The sequence below is a fragment of the Giraffa tippelskirchi genome, chromosome 2, assembly GCF_054371585.1.
Source record: "Giraffa tippelskirchi isolate mGirTip1 chromosome 2, T2T-mGirTip1v1.2.pri, whole genome shotgun sequence".
Lineage (NCBI taxonomy): Eukaryota > Metazoa > Chordata > Mammalia > Artiodactyla > Giraffidae > Giraffa > Giraffa tippelskirchi.
In genome coordinates this window covers 170,785,614-170,803,245 of record NC_137276.1, presented here as the reverse complement: position 1 = coordinate 170,803,245, position 17,632 = coordinate 170,785,614, and the positions used below count along the sequence as shown (strand labels likewise).

Sequence of the window (17,632 nt, the reverse complement as noted above, 5' to 3'; positions counted from 1 at the left end):
TGGTGGAGTATACCAAAATGAAAAAGATATAGTCTCTGCATGTAAAGAATACACATATACCACTAAACTGGAAAGAAATCTGTCAGAATACTATTCTATTGGTGGTACAAACTCAAAGACATGAAAATAAGGGGAAATTGCCCTGAAATCTTCCTAAAGTAAGTAGTAAATGAATAGGCTCTTGAAAAACAGATAAATCTTCAATAAACAAGGGAAAATTTACCTCAGGTGGAAGGAAAAAGTGAACTAATAAACATTAACGGAAAAGCACAGATTGAATTTTGGGAAAGATGACTCGTCGGGTATGGATGCAATGGCAGATATATTCAGAAATGAAGTCAGAAACATGAGCTAGTTACAAATCATGCAAGCTGTGAATGCCCTCCAAGAAATTTGTACTTTTCATCTATCTCCAAGAACAGTTAGTGAAAAAATTAAGAGGTCACAATAAGACTCACATTTTTAGAAATAAACATTTTACTATAACTCAGAAGATAAAAAAGAGAAAGTTTAAAGCCAAGGAGATCAGTTTTAAGGCCATCGCTAGAGTCCAGGCCAAAGAATCTGGACTCCAGCTGGAATGACGGCAGTAGAGAAAGAGACGCTGACACAAGATGCTTCAGGAAAAGAGCAATCAAGACGGCAGAGCAAGAGGGCATGGAGGTCACCCCCACAAAGAACACATTGAAACCATATCTACAGGCAGAACAATTCCAACTGCAAACTGGCAGAAGGACTCCTAGGCAACCAAGTCTGTAAGAAAGATACACATGTAACTGGACAGGACAGAAGAAGAGATGAGTTAGGACCTATGCCCCCAGTAGAGGGAAAGGGAGAGCGGATGGGCAGAAACTCACCACAGGGAGTGAGTGGGTCGAGCCACAGACTGGGCATCCCAGTCCTGGGGTCCTGTGTGAAGGAGACAAGCCCCCTTGGCTGGCCAGAGAACTGTTGGGACATAGAGAGAGGCTAGAGAAGCCTAGACTCTACCTGTGAAGAGTGTGCACAGGATGACTTGGCAAGACAGGTCTGCTCCAGCAGGTGATGGGCTTCCCAACTCCAGCCCCAGCCTGAAATGACTGAACGCTCCTGCCCTGCTCACTTCACGTCACTGTGCAGCACTGGACCTGAGGCAGCCAGAACTGGGGAGAAAAACTCAACCCTGGGACTCAGAGGAGGCAACGTGGTCCCATGGTGGAGCCTGGGTGGGGCAGCAGTGGCCACTGTTGGCGCCTCTTCAAGCGGCACCCTAGAGGCAGTTCAGAATTCTGGGAGCAGCTACTTTGTCACGGCTCACCCCCTAATACAGAGAGACCTCGCCTTCCATGCAGAGCAGGTTCAAGACAATCAGCAATAGCAGAGGCTAGGAACAAGGATCAGCTGGGAGACACAAAGGGGTCTTGTCCCCAAGGCAGGGCAGACAGACATCTGTCCTGCAGCTGCTGAATTCCTGCCCCAGCCCAAGCCCAGTGAACACTCCAGTGCTGAGGCACTGAATCTGGGGCAGCTAGGACTGGGGGAAAGACTCAGACGTAAGCTGTGTCTAGGTGGAACCACAGTCACCTACACACGCAGCGCAGAGGACCTCTGTATGCCCAGGAGCCCTATTTGCTTCAGCACTGCCCTCCTCTGAGGAAAGGGCCAAGGGCAGGGAGAGGGGAAAGCACGCGCTCGATAACCAGCAAGGACCTGCTATACAACACAGGGAACTCTGTTCACTGTTATGTGGCAGCTTGGATGGGAGGGAAGTTCAGGGGGAAATGGATACATGTATATGTATGGCTGAGTCCCTTTGCCATTCATCTGAAACCATCACAATACTGATTAACAGAACCTAAATGTTCATCAATAGATAAATAGATAAAGATGATGTGGTACATATACAATGGAATATTAATGACCCATTAAAAAAAAAGAATGAAATCTTGCCATTTGTGACATCAGTTAAGTTCAGTTCAGTTCATTTCAGTGGCTCAGTCGTGTCCGACTCTTTGCGACCCCATGGGCTGCAGCACACCAGGCTTCCCTGTCCATCACCAACTCCCGGAGCTTATTCAAACTCATGTCCATTGACTCAGTGATGTCATCCAACCATCTCATCCTCTGTCATCCCCTTCTCCTCCTGCCTTCAATCTTTCCCAGCATCAAGGTCTTTTCCAGTGAGTCAGTTCTTCGCATCAGGTGGCCAAAGTATTGGAGTTTCAGCTTCAGCATCAGTCCTTCCAATGAATATTCAGGACTGATTTCCTTTAGGGTTGACTGGTTTGGTCTCCTTGCAGTCCAAGGGACTCTCAAAAGTCTTCTCCAACACCACAGTTCAAAAGCGTCAGTTCTTTGGCGCTCAGCTTTTTTATAGTGCAACTCTCACATCCATACATGACTACTGGAAAAACCATAGCTCTGACTATGTGACATGAATGGACCTAAAAGGTATTATTCTAAGAAAAATGTGTTACATGGAGAAAGACAAATACTGCATGATTTCACGCATATGTGGGATCTAAAAAAACAAAACAGAAACAGGTTCATAGAGAAAAAATTTGTGGTCACCAGAGGGGAAAGGAGTGAGAGTTTCAACAAAACAGGTGACAAGGATTAAGAGGTGCAAACTTGCAATCATAAAATAAGTAAGTCATAGGGATAGAGACTGTACAGCATAGAGACTATAGTTCATAATATTGCAATATATGTGCATGGTAACAGAGAGTTACTAGACTCATGATGATCAATTTGTAATGTATATAAATGTCGAATTATTATGTTGTACACCTGCAACTAATACAATATTGTATGTCAACTCTTCTACAATAAAATTAAAAGAAGAAAGGTAAAGAGAAGAGATCAAAAGTATGCAAATTCATATTCTAACATAAGCAAATTTTTCACAAAAATCTAAGTCACATATTGCTTCTGTGCCTTAGGGTTTTCATTGGTAGAATAAAATGATGATAGCATGATAATTTCTAGGGTCCTTTTCAGATCTAAATTTGATGATTCTTTAGTCCAAAAATTAGTTAAGGATATGTATTTGAATTAACATCTAGTTGGCACTTGATAATCCAGGTAAAGGGCTTCCCTGGTGGCTCAGATGGTAACGAGTTTGCCTGCAATGCAGGAGACCCAGGTTCAATCCCTGGGTTGGGAAGATCTCCTGGAAGAGGACATGACAACCCACTCCAGTATTCCTGCCCAGAGAATCCCCATGGACAGAGGAGCCTGTTGGGTTACAGTCTACGGGGTCGCAAAGAGTGGGACAGACACACCTGAGTGACTAACACCTTCAATCCAGGTAATGTAGAATTTATAAAAGATATAAAACTTATTCACAAAGAGGTGCAAACTGAAGTGGTGGGAGGTAGAAAGGCATGACATAACAGAACTCTACAGATAAAGATGAAGGATGAAGGCTGTGGACAGATCTTTAGGGAATCTGAGTATCTCATCTTGTGGAATGGCACACCTCTCCAGTTACCAAGCTAGCAGAAACTCAGGTGCCATCTTTGACCTCTCCTCCTCACCACCCACCACGCCAGCTGATAATACTGCCAATCCGTCTACTTCTCTCAATCCTCACTGCCACTTTGCCAGCTTAGGCCACCATCTTCTCTTATACACGTGACTTAAATACTCTCTCTCTCTCTTTTATTTTTAATATGTAGAAAAAAGACATACAGATACAAGGGGGGAGGGGTGGGATATGAGAGATTGAAATTGGCATATATACACTACTGTGTGTAAACAGATAGCTAGGGAGAACCTGTTATAAAACACAGGAAGCTCAGCTTGGTGCTTTGTGATGACCTAGAGAGGTGGGATGGGGGTCGGGTGGGAGGGAGCGGATTTGCTTATACATATGTCTGATTCACTTCATTGTGCAGCAGAAACGAATACAACACTGTAAAACAACTATATTCAAGTAAGAAAAATACATATTAAATACTTCTTTTTAAGAAAAGTTATTTTTTGAAAGTAATGTTAAAAAATTCAAAACTTTCCCAAGGGTATACAATAAACATTTCTGTCCCATCCCAGGCCCCCAGTGACACAATTCCCTCAAAAAAGAGGAGACCCAGCTAACCAAAGTTGTGTAAGTCCTTTCAGAGACATTTTATCCATACACACACATATATGTATTTATGTTGGTTTTCTTTCCCCTGTCACTCTGTTCAGGACCTTGTTTTGCCCCTTAATAACACAAACTTTATTTTTCATATTTGCAAGTGTATCTGTGGGATACTTACAAACTTATAATGTATTTAATCATCTATTTTATTGGGCAGTATCTATTATTCCATAATATCAGCAACTATTAAATTTATATATTTCCATTTCTTTTTCATGCTCCTCTTTACACTTCACCCCAATAACAGCACATTCTCATTTCTTAAACCACCGAAATGTTGGGGGCTTTTTCCCCTTAGGGTATAGTGTCTTTTCTGGAAAACTTTTCTCTGTCATTTTTGTCTGAAATATGTAGGTGCAGCAATTTTCTAAATCTATTCATATTCTTACTTGACCACAGCTGTTCTCAGTAACTTTTCCTCATATATTATGGTTCAGGGCTAGAGATTTCATGCATTTTTTTTTTCAAAGATTTAATTTGCATTTCTGTTTTTTGTTCTTATTTTGCATTGATTTCTGACAGAAGAAGAGTTTAGTGCCATCTTTACTTGGCCATTTAAAAAACAGAAGCCTCTATAATAAAATTTTATTAGTCTCCCTACCTCTGATCTTATCCTTAAACCCATTTTTTCAATTATAACAAGAATGACCTAAAATTCAGATCAGATCCCATCAGTGTCCTGCAAGAAACCCTTTCATGACTCTGTATACTCTTGAGATAAAGGCCAAACATCTCTACGATCAGGCCTCTGTCCACGTCTCCTTCCTTGTCTGTTTTTCTCCAATCCCTCATACCTACTATTACAGTATAATGAGTTTCTTTTAGTTACTCAAACTCTCCATGATCTGTTCTGCCTCCAGGCAAGCAAAGTGCTCTTCTCTGTGCCTGGAATATTCTCCTCCTGACCTTGATCACTCACTTACTTCTTAACCCTTGATAATCCTTCATGGGGTTGGTTCAGTCTCTCAGTTGTGTCCAACTCTTGTGACCCCATGGACTGTAGCCAACCAGGCTCCCCTGTCCATGGGATTTCCCAGGCAAGAATACTGGAGTGGGTGGCCATTTCCTTCTCTAGGGGATTTCCTTCTAACCCAGGGATCAAACCCACATCTCCTGCACTGCGGGTGGATTCTTTACCACTTGAGCCACCAGGGAAGCCTGATAACCCTTCAGCTCTCAAAATAATAATGACCATTTTTTATTGTTTACTGAGGTACTGTGCTAAGCAATTTATATGTACTGACATTTATTTTCACAGAAAACCAATAAGATGAGTACTATTGTTTTCCCCATTTCAAATATGAGAAAACTGGAGGTGGTAAATATCAAGAAATGTGTCCAAGGTGACAAGCTGGTAGATGTTGGAGCTGCAGCAGGACTGTGGGTCTGCAGAAGTCCTACAACAACAAACTGGCCAGACTTTTCCACCCTTACGTCACTGCTCCTCACCCCTCAATTTAGAGTTAAGTGCCTCACCTACAAGCACCAACAGCTGCTTGTACTTCTCCCTTCATAGTTCTTTTTTCTGGCTGCAACTGGTTAATTGCAGCACACAGGGTCTTCAGTTGCCACATGCGAACTCTTAGTTGCAGCATGCGGGATCTAGTTCCTTGACCAGGAATTGAACCCAGGCCCCTGCATTGGGAGCACGACGTCTTAACCACTGGACCACCAGTGAAGTCTCTCCCTTCATAGCTCTTAACACAGAATTATAATTTCTTGCTTCCGTACCAAAGATTCTTTCTAGAACACGAGGTTCTTGAGGTTAAAAACTATCCATCTTGTTTTCTACTGTATCCACCTTACCTGACACACAAAAGTATACGATAAACATTTTTTGAAATGAACATTTTTTTCCCAGGATTGTAAAATGGGAGACTTTCTTTTAATAAGAAAACATGACAAAGGCTTCCCTGATGGCTCAGTGGTAAAGAATTCACCTACCAATGCAGAAGACATGAGTTTGATCCCTGGGCCGGGGTTATCCCACATGCTGCAGAGCAACTAAGCCCATGAGCCGTAACTATTGAGCCTGGGCTCTAGAGCCCAGGAGCCGCAACTACTGAGCCTGTGTGTCACAACTACTGAAGACCGTATGCCTAGAACCCATGCTCCACAACAAAGGAAGCTGCAGACAGCAATGAGAAGCCCAGGCACCACATCTAGAGAGTAGCCCCTGGTCACTGCAACTAAAGAAAAGCCTGCACAGCAACGAAGACCTAGCAGAGCCATAAATAAGTAAATAAATAAAATTATTTTTTAAAAAGAGAATGTGACAAGAGGTCAGAATCATAAAAGCCCTTCCGTCAGCTAAGGTCATCAGAAATCATAACTGCTAATGCTGTTAAAATTTTATTAATGCCAAGTCACTCACCAGTACTAGAAAAGCAGTCCCACAAGAACAAAAGTCCCACCAGAGACATCTCCTCTTCTTACCTGGGAAGGGTGAGGAAAAGGAGAAATGGAGGTTCTATGTTGTAATAACATTATAAAAAATCGATTTCACATTTTAAAATTTTTAAATAGTTACTTTTAGAAAGACCTCTTTGGATACATGGGATCCATTCTGTTAGACCACTGAATCCCACACAAACCGCATGGACTACTGAGAGCTAACTGAATTTATGTCTGTATGGCATCATCAACAGCTGTCCCAACATAAAGCAGGGCGGTAGGATGGATGCTGCTTCTCGGTCACAGCTGCTACCAGCCAGGGGCTCTGACCTCCCTCCTCTCCTGTACTACTCCTTGTAGTAAGTCATCTACACGAACTTCAACAAGTTATCAGAACAGTAACACACTCATCTAATCTTCCTTAGTAAACTATAGCTCCTCTGCATAATCAGTAAGGAGTTAAATGTTCCAAGCTCTTTGCAGATTGGGAAACCAGAGACACACTGAGTCTTTTCACTTCAACAGGTTTAAATCTTTGTGATCTAGGATTGGACAGTGGTTTCTTAAATGTGACGCCAAAATCATAGGCCACAAAAGAAAAAAAATTAATTGGACTTCATTAAAATTTAGAACTTTTGGTCATCCAGCAATATCACTTCTGGGCATATATCTGCAGAAAACCATGTTTGAAAGGATACCTGAACACCAATGTTCTTTGCAGCACTGTTGACAATAGCTAGGACACGGAAGCAACCTAAATGTCCCTCAACAGAGCAATGGAGAAAGATGTGGTACATATAGACACTGGACTACCGCTCAGCCATAAAAAGGAATGGAATAGTGCCATTTGCAAAGATGTGGCTAGACTTAGAGACTGTCATACAGAGAGAAGTTAGAGAAAGACATATCATATGCTATCACTCATATGTGGAATCTTAAACAAGCCAACAAATGAACTCATGGATAAAACAGAAATACAGTTACAGATGAGAAAACAAACTTACGGTTACCAGAGGGTAAGAAGGTTGCAAACTCTGGGAGATTAGTATTGACATATACACACTACTATATATACAATTGGTAACTAAAATAAGGACCTGCTGTATAGTACAGGGAATTTTACTTAATACTCTGTAATAGCCTATGTGGGAAAAGAATCTTAAAAGAAGAGTGGATATATGTATATATCTGATTCACTTTGCTGTATACCTAAAATTAGCACAACATTGTAAATCAACTCTACTCCAACAAAAATTTTGAAAACACTTTTGTATTTCAAATGATACCATCAAGAAAGTGAAAAGACAACACACAGCATAGGATAAAATATTTGCAAATCATACATTTTATATGGGATTTATGTTTAGAACATGTAAATAATTCTTACAATGCAATAGTGAATACAAGTAATTTTAATTATTTATTAAATTTAATATGGGCAAAGACTCTGATTAGACATTTCTCCAAAAAAGACATACAAATGGCCAATAAGCACATAAAAAGATGCTCAACATCATCAGCCATCAGAGAAATGAAAATCAACACCACAAAGATATACCACTTCACACTTACTAATATGGCTAAAATAATAGACATAACAGCAAGTGCTGAAAACGATGTGGATAAATTGGAATCCACACACACTACTGGTAGGAATGTAAAATTTTGCAGCAATTTTGGAAAACAGTATGGTGCTTTCTCAAAATATTACACAGAGAATTATATGATCCAGCAATTCCACTCCTAGGCATAAACCAAAGAGAAATTAAAATATATATCCACACAAAAACTCATACACAAATGTTCATAACAGCATTATTCATAATAGCCAAAAAGCAGAAACAACATAAATTCCATCAACAGATAAATAAAAAGTGGTATATCCAAATAATGAAAACTATTTGACATTAAAAAGAAAATGAAGTATTGATACAGGCTACAAACCTTGGAAACATTATGCTAAGTGAAAAAGAATCCAGATACAGATCATATGATTCCACTTATGTGAAATGTTCAGAATAGACAAACCCATAGACACAGAAAATAGACTACTGGTTGCCTAGGGTTGGGATGAAGTGGAGGAGGAGAAGGGGGAGGAATGGGGAGTGACTGCTAATGTGTACAGAATTTCTTTTAGGAGTGTTAAAAATACTCTAAAATTAGATTGTGGTGATGGTTGCAAAACTCTGCAAATATATAAAAAACACTGAACTCCATACGTTAAATGAGTGAATTTTATGGTATGTGAAATATGTGTTACTAAAATTGCTTTCAGAAATACATAGTTATGTTAAAAACTTAGCCTTATGCTTAAAGAACAATAAATTCCCAGACACCAACCAAAATGAAGGATTGATGCGTTGGAACTGTGGTGCTGGAGAAGACTCTTGAGAGTCCCTTAAACAGCAAATAGATCAAACTAGTCAACCCTAAAGGAAATCAATCCTGAATATCCATTGGAAGGACTGATGCTAAAGCTGAAACTTCAATACTTTGGCAATCTGATGCAAAGACCCAACTCATTGGAAAAGACCCTGATGCTGGGAAAGATGGAGAGCAAGAGGAGAAGGGGACGACAGAGGATGAGATGGTTGGATGGCATCACCGACTCAATGGACAGAATTTTGAGCAAACTCCAGGAGATAGTGAAGGACAGGGAAGCCTAGTATGCTGCAGTCCCATGGGTTCACAAAGAATCAGACATGACTTAGTGACAGAACAACAACAACCAAAAAGAACAAAACAAGGCAAAAACAAGAGAAAACTGTCTTCCTTAGTCCAAACCACAGATTCCTAACTGGGTTTAGAGACAGGCAAGAATGACAGCTTGAACTCAATCCAGAGTTGCTTTCACTTTAGCTTTATCACAAAGTAATACATAAACAGGATAGAGAGTACAAATGAGAAAGAATGCAAGAGGGTTGGTTTGGCTTCCTATCGACTCTTTGTATGTCCCGGGTGCACACCCAAAATTTAGTGGTCTTGACAGTCCACACAGATTAGATACTGCAAGTCAGAGGAATACAAAACTGTAAACTTGCTGTTTATTTTATTATAATCCATCAGGGTCTTTTCCAATGAGTCAGTTCTTTGCATCAGGTGGCCAAAGTATTGGAGTTTCAGCTTCAACATCAGTCTTTCCAATGAGTTTTCAGGACTGATTTCTTTTAGGATGGACAGGTTTGACCTCCTTGCAGTCCAAGGAACTCTCAAAAGTCTTCTGCAACACCACAGTTCAAAAGCATCAATTCTTAGGCACTCAACTTTCTTTATAGTCCAACTCTCACATCCATACATGACTACTGGAAAAACCATAACTTTGACTAGATGGAATTTTGTCAGCAAAGTAATATCTCTGCCTTTTAATATGCTGTCTAGGTTGGTCATAGCTTTTCTTCTAAGCAGCAAGTGTCTTTTAATTTCATGGCTGCAGTCACCATCTGCAGTGATTTTGGAACCCAAGAAAATAAAGTCTGTCACTGTTTCCATTGTTTCCTCATCTATTTGCCATGAAGTGATTACAGCATGTTAGAAATGTAAAAACCAGTCTCAGCTTGCAGGCCGCAGAAAAGACAGACCATGCCATCGTTTGCTGACACAATACTAGGCATGGGAGAGGGAGATTAGGTAGGTAGTGACCCTGTAACATAGAAAGAAAAGTCATTTTAAGAAAAAGATTTTGAATTAAATTTTGGGCATGTTGAGCCTAAGAGATCTTTGGATCAGCAAAGTGGAATTGTCTAGTAAGTGCTTGGAGATATGTGTGAGGATTTTGGAGAGCTAGAGACATACAGTTTGAAATTTTCAGCATCAAGATAACAGATGAAAGAGGTTATGAAAAGCATGCAGAGTAAGAAGAGAATCAATAACTCCAACATGAGATGAATAGGAAGAGAAGCATAAGAGAAAGTTCTGTATTTCTCTTTCCAACTCAGGCAAGGGAAATAAGGAGAGTTGAGGACACTATAAAATGTAACCAGAAGGAGGAAATTTTTGAGGTATGAGAAAAAAAAATCCAATGAATAAAAATAAAACAAAATTTTTTAATTAAAATAAATCTATAAGTTAAATTACATGAAAAGAGGAATTGCTTTGAGCGAAAATGCTCAAGGAACGTGTTTAAAATGAGAAGCAGGTCTAGAGAGAACCCTGCGGTGAATATCAGTGTTCAATGTCAGAGATGAGAGAGGAGCCAATCAAGATGTTTATTTGCTTAAATAAAAACAATTCTTGTTAATTTATACAAACAAAAATAAGTGGCTGTTGGGCACTTAAGCAGGGAAAGGATTATTGTATCTCACAGAACCAAAAAGAAACTGAGCAATCAGTGAGTCAGAGGGGGAAAGGAACTGGGCAATTACAGGAACCTCAGCCAAAAAAATCCATATACTTTCTCTTGGGAGGCTAGAAGTAATGGGATTGGATTACTACCAGTGATTCCCTGTTCCTGTCTTCATTCCAGATTTCATAATTAATTTAGTATGCATCTGATGGTTCAGCTTGGGTCAGATTTCTAACCCTGAATCAATTAGTTATGACCAGGAAAGCTGGATCCTCTAGCATAGAAACTCACCACCATCATATATCTAATACCGTAAATGAGATAAAGAAAGAAATGTGAGCTGGCCAGCTACCCAAAGTGGGGACTCCTACCAGGAGCCTCTGAATAAATGGTGTAAGAGACTGGAAGGGAAGTAGGAAGGCATAATACTTAGGAAAATTGACAAGAGAGAAGACAACTTGAAGAAAGAATAGCTATCAGTACCAAATAGTGCAGAGACTGAGTAAGATAGGGACTGGAAAATATTTTGTCAATTTCAGTATAAGGACAGAGGCAGAAACCAGATTGCTCTGAGTCGAGAAGTGAGGGATGAAAACATAAGATTAAGAAATATGGGCTGCTATTTTGAGATGCTGGGCTCTGAAGGGGAGGGGATCCTAAGGAGGGTTTTGTTGGTTTGAAACTTGAACGTGTTTAAAGTCAGCTGAAAGGGATATTGATGATGGTAGGAGTAGTTGATGGTGCAAAGCCCTGAAAAGTCATAAAAGGATATTTTAATGGATGGATTTATTAATAAGATTGATTCAATTAATTATATTACCAAAATTTAGGAGAGCAGTATCATATTAATTTAACTAGCTAATCAATAATATTAACAGTTTAGGAGAAATTCTTCCACTTTTAATTTCTTTGGAAGCATCCATTTCGATACAAAATGCATGCAAAGTTCAAAACATTCTTGCCTAATTATCAAAAGAGAGTTTCTTAAAAATATAATTGGCATCTCTTAAACTGTTTATTATCTCCATTTGCCACCTAACACACCTGCTTTTTAAAAAGTGCTCCAATAACTTAAACTTTCTAATGCAGATGTACTGCTTTTTCCAAAATACTAAGGTTTTACTGTACTTGAAAATTCATGTTAATCATAACCTCATGATTTGCAACATTATTTTGTTCTAATCTCAAAATTTGTAATAATTTTATGACTTTTAAGTCGTGTGAAATATGAATTCCAAGCTATAAAAAAATTAAACTCATATTCAATTATCTTGGTTTCATTGTTGTATTAAAGCAAGAGATGCTAGTATTGCATATTGAATATTATGAAGAGTTATTAAAGTGAAAATAGTTTCTGGAAAGAGAGGTGCACTAAAAAATAAAGCAATGTCAATTTGGTGAGTAAAGCATATGACAGTTCTGTTTGCTTGTCAAGTTACAACAGTATATTCTGACTGATCCTGTCAATTTCTACTTCATATATACACATACATAAATTACTTACAATGAAGTATTTTATATATTTTATGAAAGGGGATTTTAATAGCTATAGTATGTTAATATGAGTACTTACTGGATGTATAGCAATATTCTATCTCATATAATTATGATAATCAGAACTTCCACAAAAATTGGTAGAAAGCAATTATAGCCTTAATACCCCCAAAAACTTCGGCCACCTGATGCAAAGAGTAGACTCATTCAAAAAGACCCTGATGCTGGGAAAAATTGAAGGCAGGAGGAGAAGGGGATGACAGAAGATGAGATGGTTGGATGGCATCACTGACTCACTGGATATGAGTTCGAGCAGCTCTGGGAGTTGGTGAAGGACAGGGAAGCCTGGCCTGTTGCAGTCCATGGAGTTGCCAAGAGTCAGACACGACTGAGCAACTGAACAACAATATCCCAAAACAACTTACAATAGAATAAACAAAAGAGGTTCTTATTTTAAAAGACTGTTCAAAGAAACAAACATTGAAAAAATATTAAAGTATGACTGAGTAACCAAGAAAGAAAGAGGACTCAATATTGGAAATTAAAAAGGAAAAATAAGCATATGTAGAGAAGATTGAAATACTATTATAAGAAAATACTTTACGCTCAAGAAACTTTAAATTTGAGCAGAAATAACTTCCTAGTTAAGTTGAATTATCATAAATTTTTTCAAGTAGAAGGAGAAAATCTAAGTAGACCAATACCAGAGAATAAATTGGAAATTCTACAAAAGATCTGTACACACCACAACCATAACCCCTGCCCCCTCCAAGGACCAGACCATGAGGTTTTATAGGTGAGTTTTAACAAAGTTTTAAAGGACAGATAGATCAGATACAAACTATTACAGGGTATAGAAAAACAAAGTTTTTAAAATTATTTTGTAAAGCTAACATAATCCTGACACCAGAACTTAATAAGTATAAAACAAGAAAAGGTAACAACAGATCGATCTTACTGATGAATAAAGTACAAACACCCTAAATAAAATATTAGCAATTTGTTCCAGAACTGCATTAAAAGAAAAAAATAGGATGACCAACTAAGATTTATTCCAGAAATGGATAACTGATTTAACATTTAAAAATCTCTGGATATAATCACGTGAATAAATTAATAAAGAAAATCATGATTATTTCAATAGATGCTACAAATTATTTGATAAAATTCAAAGCCAATTAAAATCTCTCATAAAACAGAACTAGAAAGAAACTTCCATATGTGTGTGTGTGTGTGTGTGTGTGTGTGTGCGCGTGCCCGCGCTAAAGTCACTTCAGTCGTGCCTGTCTCTGTGCGACCCCATGGACTGTAGCCTGCCAGGTTCCTCTGTTCATGGGATTCTCCAGGCCAGAATACTGGAGTGGGTTGTCATGCCCTCCTCCACGGGATTTTTCCCAACCCAGGGATCGAACCCATGTCTCTCATGTCTCCTACACTGGCAGGCAGGTTTTTTGCCACTAGTGCCACCTGGGAAGCCCCTTTTATATACATATATCAGAAATCAAAACTAAGCATTGCATCTAATGGGACATTCTCATTATACCTGGGAATAAAATGAAGACATCTATAGTCTTCGTAGTTATTAAACATTGTTTGGGAATCCTACTCAACATTAGCAAAGAAAAAATGAGGTATAAATATTATACAGGAAGAGGAAAAATTTATCATTACCACTATTAAGAAAAATCAAATGAATCTTAAAATATACTTGATTTAATAATAAAAAAAGATGGCAGTACAAAGGAGAAACAGAAATTACCTTTCTTACATTTTAGCTATTCAGAAAATATAATAGAAACAATCTAACTCACAACAATAAAACTCAAAAACTCCATAAGAATAACTTTTTTTTAACAAATATGCTCAACATATAAGAAAAGCAAAATCTAAACATTACCAAAGGACATAAAAAATGACTTTAATAAACTTACATTAAAACTCATAACCAAACTAATATTTACTTGCTGAATATTAGGCACTGGCCTAAATTCTTTATTATGTCATTTATTCATCTCAACAACTCCATTGAATAGCTGTGTTTTTCTTCATTTTACAAGTGAAGACACTACTGATCACAGAGGACACATCATTTACCTAAGGACACACGGGCTTTAAATGGCGAAGATAATATTCAAACCCAGTTTTGTCTGGCTCAAGGCCTTAGTCACCATGTAATACTAAAGAGATTGAAAATTAAAATGGATGGAGGAACCAATTAGATAACTTAAATAATTAAGGCTCAGAAAGGATAGTGTGGGAAAATCAAAGAATGTATGGCCTCCCTGAACTGGGCAACTGCTGCTCACCAGGCAATTGTTGATATGTGGAACTGTGAGCCCAGTATTGGCAGATTTTCCAATTCTTCAAAAGAAACTGGAAATCTGATGTGGGTATACAATGTCTCATTTTCAAAACTTTAAGGAGGGCTGGTGTAGGGAGTAATGATGTCAGTGAAAATGGCAGAGTATGGACAGAAAATGGACAGCTCCAGGGCCCTGGCCTTCTGTAGAAACAATGGAAAATAAGTCAAAACAGCAAGTCAACTTTGTTGGGACTCTGCAAAGTAGATAAAGCTTTTCAGCAACCAAGTGAATGCTTAGTCAAGAAAGAGGGAACTTTATGAAGAGTAGAAAATTATTGCAGCATTTTTACTTGTCCTTGCTCCCAGCTTTTCAACTCAGCCACAGTTTTGAAGATAGCAGTCCATGTTCACAGTGTGGAACCATAGTCCCTGGTTCCACAGGAAGCAGAATGCACTCCGTTCTCAAAGAACTGTGTTTGTCTTTTGTGATTTGTCTGAAGGCTACCTCAAGGACTGACACAGATGCTGAATGGATAGAATATAAAGACAGAAGATCAATAAGAAAATAAAAGACTTAAACAACACTATAAACCAACTATACCTCACAGATATATAAAGAACATTCCACCCAAAATACTAGATAAATATTCTTTTTCAAGGAACATTCTCCAAGACAGAACTTATGTTAGCCACAAAACAAGCCAATGAATTTGAAAGATTGAAATCCTAAAAAGTATCTTCTCTGATACATACCATGGAATGATGCTAGAAATCAGTAATAGAATGAAAACTGGAAATTTCACAAATATTTTGAAATTAAAGCATACAGTTTAAAATAACCAATGGATGAAAAAAAAATATTACAAGGGAAATGCATACCTTGGGATGGATGAAAATACCTTGAGATGGATGGAAATAAAAACACAACATACCAAAACCTATGGGATACAGGGAACACTGAGGTCCAGAGGAAATTTAGAGATGAAAATGCCAACATTAAAAAAGAAGAAATCTCTATTGATAACTTAACTTTACAACTTAAAGAACTATAAGGAGAAGAGCAAACTAAACACAAACTAGAAGATCGAAGGAAATTCTATCCTAAAGAATTAAGCAGAGATAAATGAAATAGTGTATAGAAAAACAGAGAATTAACAAAATGAAAATTTGATTCCTTGAAAAGATCAACAAAATTGACAAACCTTGAGCTAGACTGACCAAAAAATGGAGTAGTAGTGAATAACTTAAGTCAGAATTGAAAGTGGAGACATTACTACCAACCTTATGGAAGTAAAAAGGATTATAAGAGAATACTATGAACAACTGCATAGCAAAAAAAAAAAAAAGAGAGAGAGATAACCTAGATGAAATGGACACATTGCTAGAAACATGTATTGTCAAAACTGACTCAAAAATAATAGAAAATCTCAACAGATCTATAACACATAAAGAGACTGAGCCAACAACAGCAAAAACAATACAATCAAAAAATATAAAACTACATGGCAAACAAGCCAGAAAACTTTATTTGCAATTTATATAGTGAAGAATTAAAAGTTTTAATACATAAAAAGCTCTCACAAATCAAAAAGGAAAAGACAAAGGTAAGACTAGAAAATTTACCCAAAAAAACCCAAGGTTATTAAACATGTAAAAAAGAATACACATTAAAACAAAATACTATGTTTCAGTTATCAGATAGGCAAAAATGAAACATATACAGAACTGGACTCTGTATAGCAATCTCACAAATTACTGGTGCAGCTAGAGACTGGCCCAGCTTTTCTGGAAGACATTTTTAAATATAGTACTTTCAAGAACCAGAAAGAGGACATTTCCTTACCCAGGCAATTCCACAATAGAAAATTTATCTCAAGGAAAAAATATAACAAGCTGGTAAAATGTTTGTACAATGACAGTCAACGCAGCACTGTTAAAAGCAAAAAATTAATGCATATAATAAATTACATATATATTTTAAAATAGCTACTCTTTATGAAGCATATGTGAACTCTCTCTCTATATATATATATACTATCTCATTTTGTTTTCACAAGAATTCTGAGAAGTATTATATTATTCCCATTTTCATCCACAGACTAGAAAATTGAAGTTCAGAAAAACAAAGAGATTTGCTCAAACTCAACAATCTATTAAGTAACAGATACAGAGTTGGAACAAACTTGGTCTAATGCCAAAAGCCAATGTCCTTTGGATTATGTTTCTTGACATAGAAGAACATTTAAACCATAGTTTTAAATCACAATGTAGTTTATAGAACAATTACATGGTTTGATTCCATTTTGTAAAATACATACCTATAGATATTAAATGTATAGATTTGCATGGGAAAAATTCTCAAAGGGTATACATCAAAATGTTAATAAAGGTTATCCCTGAGTGCTTGGGGAGTTTTTTTAATTTATGCTTGCTTTACTTACTTTTCTACAATAATTATATTGAATTTATACATGGAAAAACAAATCTACAAAACCAATATCCCTGTAAAGTTGTAAGCCATAGTCCATCATCTATTTTATTCCAAACAAGAATGTATTTGCTTCACACATTTTTAGATAAATAAGTAAAGCAAATCTTTAATATATTTATTTATATTCAACAAATACATCTTGAGCACGTACTATGTGTTAGGTGTGTGTGGGTGTTAGTCGCTCAGTCATGTCTGATTCTTTGTGACCCGATGGACTGTAGCCCACCAGGCTCCTCTGTCCATGGGATTCTCCATGCAAGAATACTGGAGTGGGTTACCATGCTCTCCTCCAAGGAAATCTTCAGCGCCAAGGATTGAACCCATATCTCTTATGTCTTCTGCAATGGCAGATGGGTTCTTTACCACTAGCGCCACCTGGGAAGCCCATGTGCTAGGTACTGTTAGGTAAATGATTTTATTTCAGTGTGTCTAAATTCTCCTGCTGGTAAGTATGACATCAAAGGAAACCACTCTCCCTCTTACTCCTTAATTACTACTATTTGCGTTTGGATTTTAAGTTTTATCTCTAATTACCGAATGTAATTA

General features: G+C 37.7%; 1 protein-coding gene across 5 annotated transcripts in view; it reads right to left on the bottom strand.

The window, feature by feature from the left end:
* The window catches only part of IGSF11 (immunoglobulin superfamily member 11), a 187,655-nt gene that overhangs the window by 166,532 nt on the left and 3,491 nt on the right, over positions 1-17,632 (bottom strand). For all 5 annotated transcript variants that reach the window (XM_081571989.1, XM_081571990.1, XM_081571994.1 and 2 more), the window contains one exon: positions 6,498-6,559. In XM_081571989.1, coding sequence (XP_081428115.1) covers positions 6,498-6,546 — 49 coding nt within the window. In that variant the 5' untranslated portion in view covers positions 6,547-6,559. Of the gene's footprint in view, positions 1-6,497; positions 6,560-17,632 lie in introns of those variants that run through there.